Here is a 4,779-nt window from a genome sequence, read left to right as displayed (position 1 = left end):
CGCATTGCAGATGTGCTATAAAACAAAAATAAGATCGATTAAACAGCTCTAACCTCTGATTAAGTACCGTAGCCTATTCATTTTAACTATCCATCAAAATGTCAAACAAATAGGCTATTTAAAACAATCATTTCAGTATTATTTTTTATTTTTTAAGGATCCAAAGACACAAACACTATATGGACCGTGTGATATATCTTATGCGTACGCCACGTGTGCAATTCTGCTGTGCATGCGTATGAAGCATAACACTGAACCGGAGTATCAAAGAGTCAAGGTTATTCTTGGCACGGGGGTATTTCCGTCAGTTCGATCACAGAAAAAGGGCAATATCGTAATTATTGAATCCAAGCAATTTTCAATTTAAACCGTGGAGGGAGACGTGCAGCTACAACCTTCCCTCTCTTCGGTCCTCATCCCTCCCCTTTTATCTACTTTCTCTTTTTCTCTTCTCCTTCAACATTCGTAGCTCCTTAGCCATTTCAAAACCTCCCCAAACGCAAATCTGTTCAAATCCCTCTCTCCTTCTCTCTCAAAATCTCTCCCTCTCTCCTTCTCTATCAAAGAAACTAAAACGAAGAAAAGAAAAGGAAATGTCGCGAGCGACGATCGAGCTCGATTTCTTCGGAATCGAGAAGGGCGCTGCGAATCCTCCTCCCTTTGAGAAGCCTCTCGATCAGAGAAGGTCCTTCAGAGGTATTTTTTTTGTCTCTTGTTTGGATATGCGATTTCTCGTGATTTGTTACATTTTTTTTAAAAATATAATCTTTGGCTTTTCAACAGGCATTCAAAACGCGATCTCAAGGATCGATCCGCAGGTTCTGAAGACAGTCATAGCTTCCAGAACCGCAAATGGAGGTTTCGACGGCAGAACATCGGAAAACGGGTTGTCGTCCAAACAGGAAGCAGTTTTCCGTCCGAACGGAAAGGTGCCGGCACCGATGAATGCGGGTCTCGCGCCGTCGATGCGTTTCCTTTCTGCTTTGCCCGTCTTCAATCCCATTTCAAGGTACGCCGTTTGAGGGAGAGAGAGAGAGAGAGAGAGAGAGAGAGAGAGAGAGAGAGAGAGAGAGAGAGAGAGAGAGAGAGAGAAAACCGGAGTTTTCAGTCGGAACGGTAGTTCGAACTTGTGGAAGCGTCTCCTAGTTATCCCGACAGTTCAACTGGTGGATTCCACTGTTGGTAGGCGATACTGCAAATAATTCTTGGGTCGGGCGATCCTAGCTATTGAATACCTGACCTTAAAAAAGGACGGTTGAAACGAATTTAGCCACAAGTCTACAAATGTCCATTTGAATCGGGAAGTCCAAGCTCTCATCACTGGCATTGTTCCATGAGAGAGAGAGAGAGAGAGAGAGAGAGAGAGAGAGAGAGAGAGATTTTATTTATATCTAGTAAAAATGGGAATTTTTTCTTATTTATTTTCAAAATCTATTTTCAGGACCGTCTCTGAGAATCCGTCAGAAACAGCTCCCTTGACGATTTTCTACAATGGAATGGTCACCGTTTTCGACGTCCCTCGCGATAAGGTATTTATTTTTATTTTTATTTTTTGCTGTTATTATAATTCTGAAATTACAACAAAATGTATAAATTAACTAATTTCCTTCATGTTTTTTAATTTAGGCGGATAGGATATTTAAAATGGCGGAGAAAGTTAATATCGTAACGGCCGAATCGGCCGATCCGAATTTCTCCGGCAACGAGCATCAGCTGCTTGAGAAACTCAACGGAGGTGAGTTCCATCTTCTGTTATATTTATTTTCCCCTTGCTACCGCCGTTAGTTGTCACAGTATCCTAAAATGGAAGCTTTGGATGTTCCCTTCCTTGCAGACCTGCCGATCGCCAGAAAGCATTCGTTGCAGAGGTTCCTCGAGAAACGCAAGGAGCGGTACGTCGTTTTTCTTTCTCTACACCCCCAGCGCATGTTAGCAAAACTGATGCTATTAACTGTCCGACGATTCACTTACGTTTTCTAAAACGAAATAAAAATTTCTGTAGGAATGCCGAACCAACTAGCAGAAAAGAAAATAATACAATGAGCTTCCTCTATTATAATACCATAGAAACTGTCCATCGACACGTGGCAATGCAAATGGTGTGTCGGGACCGCTTGTAGTCTGTCCACCTAGCGAGCCGTGTACTGGTTCCGTTGAAGTGATAAAGTTCCTCCGTGTACATTGATACACCCCGTCCTGACGACTCTTAGAGTAAACGAGCGACAGCCCAGCTGAAGGTATTATAATTTGAAGACCAGCAAATATGCCTCGCTAATATATTATCTTCCCATGTTGGGTTAGAGAAAATTAGATCCAGCCCAGGAATGGAAAATTAAGCCCATCCCATTTATGGTGTGAGTGTCCCCCTGCCTTTGTTAATATGTTCTTATACAGAGATCCCATCCCGTACGGGTGTGTTGAAGTGATAAAGTCCTTTTAAAATTTTTTTTTTTTAACTTTTTACACAGGCACACACACGCCATACTTATATTTCACCACCTATGGATACTCGAACCCAGTCACCGGGTGTTGAAACTCCTAAGAGTCTGCCACCCGTGCAAGAGTAAGGTTGTTTGACAGGTTCATCCATTGTAGGATCCAGTAGATGAACGGTCCATATCCACTCTCTAAAGCTGGTTCTATTACATAAATTTCGTTTGGACCCGATGATGTCTGGAGTCTAAAAGTTGGGGTTGGATTCTGAATAAATGGCCTGGTCTGGATTTCCAACACATTTTCCATGTTGACATGCATGGCCGGTATTGCCTCTTCAATCTCTAGTTGTGAAGATGGCCTGAACGTATAACCATGGAAATACATGGATTTCGGACTGAATGAGTCTGAGTTAACTCGTCCGAGTCGACTCGGTGTTGTGAGTCCCGACTCAACTTGAGACCAAACGAGTCGGTCTAAGTTGCAGAGTCCACTTGTTGTTAGTGAGAGTTAACCGGTGGCAATGGGCCTGGGTTGGCTTTTGTCCCGTTCTAATTCCTGGCTTTGGTCTATAGAGCCGGCGCTGCCTGGCTGACAGATTTTCTATCCTCAAAAGTCCTACATACAAACGGTTTGGATCATTCAAAGACGACCCTTAAATTAGAGCCATTAAGAAGGATCTTTGATAAATTCTAATGGTGGCCCACTTAATAATTATTGCCCTAGATTTCAGCCGGCCTATTTCCAGTTTTCCACCTCTATTCACCTCTCTATTCAAAAGGAGGTGGGTGTATACCGGCTTCTCTGCATTTTCTCCCCAAAGGAGATTTCCGTGATTAGGTATTAGTGATGTGCACGTAGCTTCCGTGCTTCAACCACCCTAGCCATCCGTCATATTCTTTCAGAAAAACGTGGACGCTATTAATAAGTTCGGTAGGTCCAAAATGCAGGCACGTGCGGCATCATCAGCCTTTTAAAATCTACTTGCCCCAACTTCTCAGTTGGGCCATGGTATTCAAATTAAATAGGCGGCTTCAAATAAAGCTTTTCAGCCAACCCATTTGCTTTTTCCTTAATATGTGACCCACCTAAAAACTGGGTGGCCCAATTTTCATGCAAGAAGATTTAGGTAGAACGAGACATCCAATCCCTCCACTACATAGGCCCCATGATGATTACCAAGTGCAAAAATATTCACATCCATCAACAGGTGGGCCACACCATAAAAAATAATGTCTAACCATTGATAAATAGCGAAATACAAGTGTGTTCCATGAGTGGATTTGGCTGATTCTTGCATAAGCCAACGGTCAGGATGGGGTCTATCTATTGAACGGATTGGATGTAAGGGTGGACCATAACATGTGGTCCATCAGTTTCAATATATATCACCCCAATTATTTAAACATTCCCTTAGTTATATTCGCAACGAGTCGCCCTACTTTTGGTAAGAAACCACGAAAAAAAAGTGCATGTGTTTATTCAGATGGACGTCTATATCAATACCCTTATTTTATACCTAGAACAAAGAAAGACAAACTTTCTTTATCGTAGCTGTTTTGGTGTGACTCGTCCTTTAACATTGGCAGACCCGTTTTCTTCGGCTGCTTTTTTTTAATTATTATTTATATACTAATGGGACGTCCGTTTTAAACGTTGCAGGTTGACTTCTCTTTCGCCATATGCGACCACGTCCGGCCACGAGCAAAAGAAAATTACGGGGTCGGTCGGTGCTTGAAAGAGGCTGCCTTGACCTCTTTTCCCGGCTAACATTAACCTACCCTTTTTCAGTAGTGAATAGGGATTTTTATATACGCATCATGTCGTTTCTTTATATTTAAAATATATATAGAAATATACTATTGTTGTTGTTTTTTGTTGTTGTTGTTGTTACACACGATTAACGGTGTATACACGTTTATTTGGGTCTTCAAGAATAGATGATATTGAATTCTGCATTCCCACTCTCTTGTGGGTGTTGTGATTTTTTTTTTTTTTAATAATTTTTTTACATGAGATATGGCTGATACATTGTTTGGTACCATACAATGGGATTTGTATTTTGATGGATGATTAATGATTCATGTTATTTGGTTTGTGTTATGGGTGATCTAGATTGACAATAGTCATGGGTGTTGATTAGGTGGTTTATGGTTAAAAGTGTATTTGACTGAGAAATTCTCGCATATGGATCGATGGCATGTGGGGCTCACTGTGGTATTTTTTAACATCTAACCTGTCCAACAGGGCCAATCCATTGTGACAATGGGATGCCCTTATTTACATAAATCCGGACATCATGTGAATGTGAATAGGAATGCCTTTTGAGTGGTGGTGCATTGTTTT

General features: G+C 41.5%; 1 protein-coding gene across 1 annotated transcript; it reads left to right on the top strand.

Annotated features, from left to right (window-relative positions):
* Positions 1-389: 389 nt before the first annotated feature.
* LOC131239360 (protein TIFY 9) lies at positions 390-4,536 on the top strand. The gene is made up of 6 exons (XM_058237038.1): positions 390-696; positions 784-1,009; positions 1,442-1,529; positions 1,627-1,735; positions 1,835-1,892; positions 4,096-4,536. The coding sequence occupies exons 1-6, from the start codon at positions 594-596 to the stop codon at positions 4,169-4,171; spliced, it is 660 nt and encodes a 219-aa protein (XP_058093021.1). The 5' UTR covers positions 390-593; the 3' UTR covers positions 4,172-4,536.
* Positions 4,537-4,779: the final 243 nt, after the last annotated feature.

Source organism: Magnolia sinica, chromosome 3 (assembly GCF_029962835.1).
Source record: "Magnolia sinica isolate HGM2019 chromosome 3, MsV1, whole genome shotgun sequence".
Taxonomy (NCBI): domain Eukaryota; kingdom Viridiplantae; phylum Streptophyta; class Magnoliopsida; order Magnoliales; family Magnoliaceae; genus Magnolia; species Magnolia sinica.
This window is presented reverse-complemented; position numbering and strand designations above follow the sequence as displayed.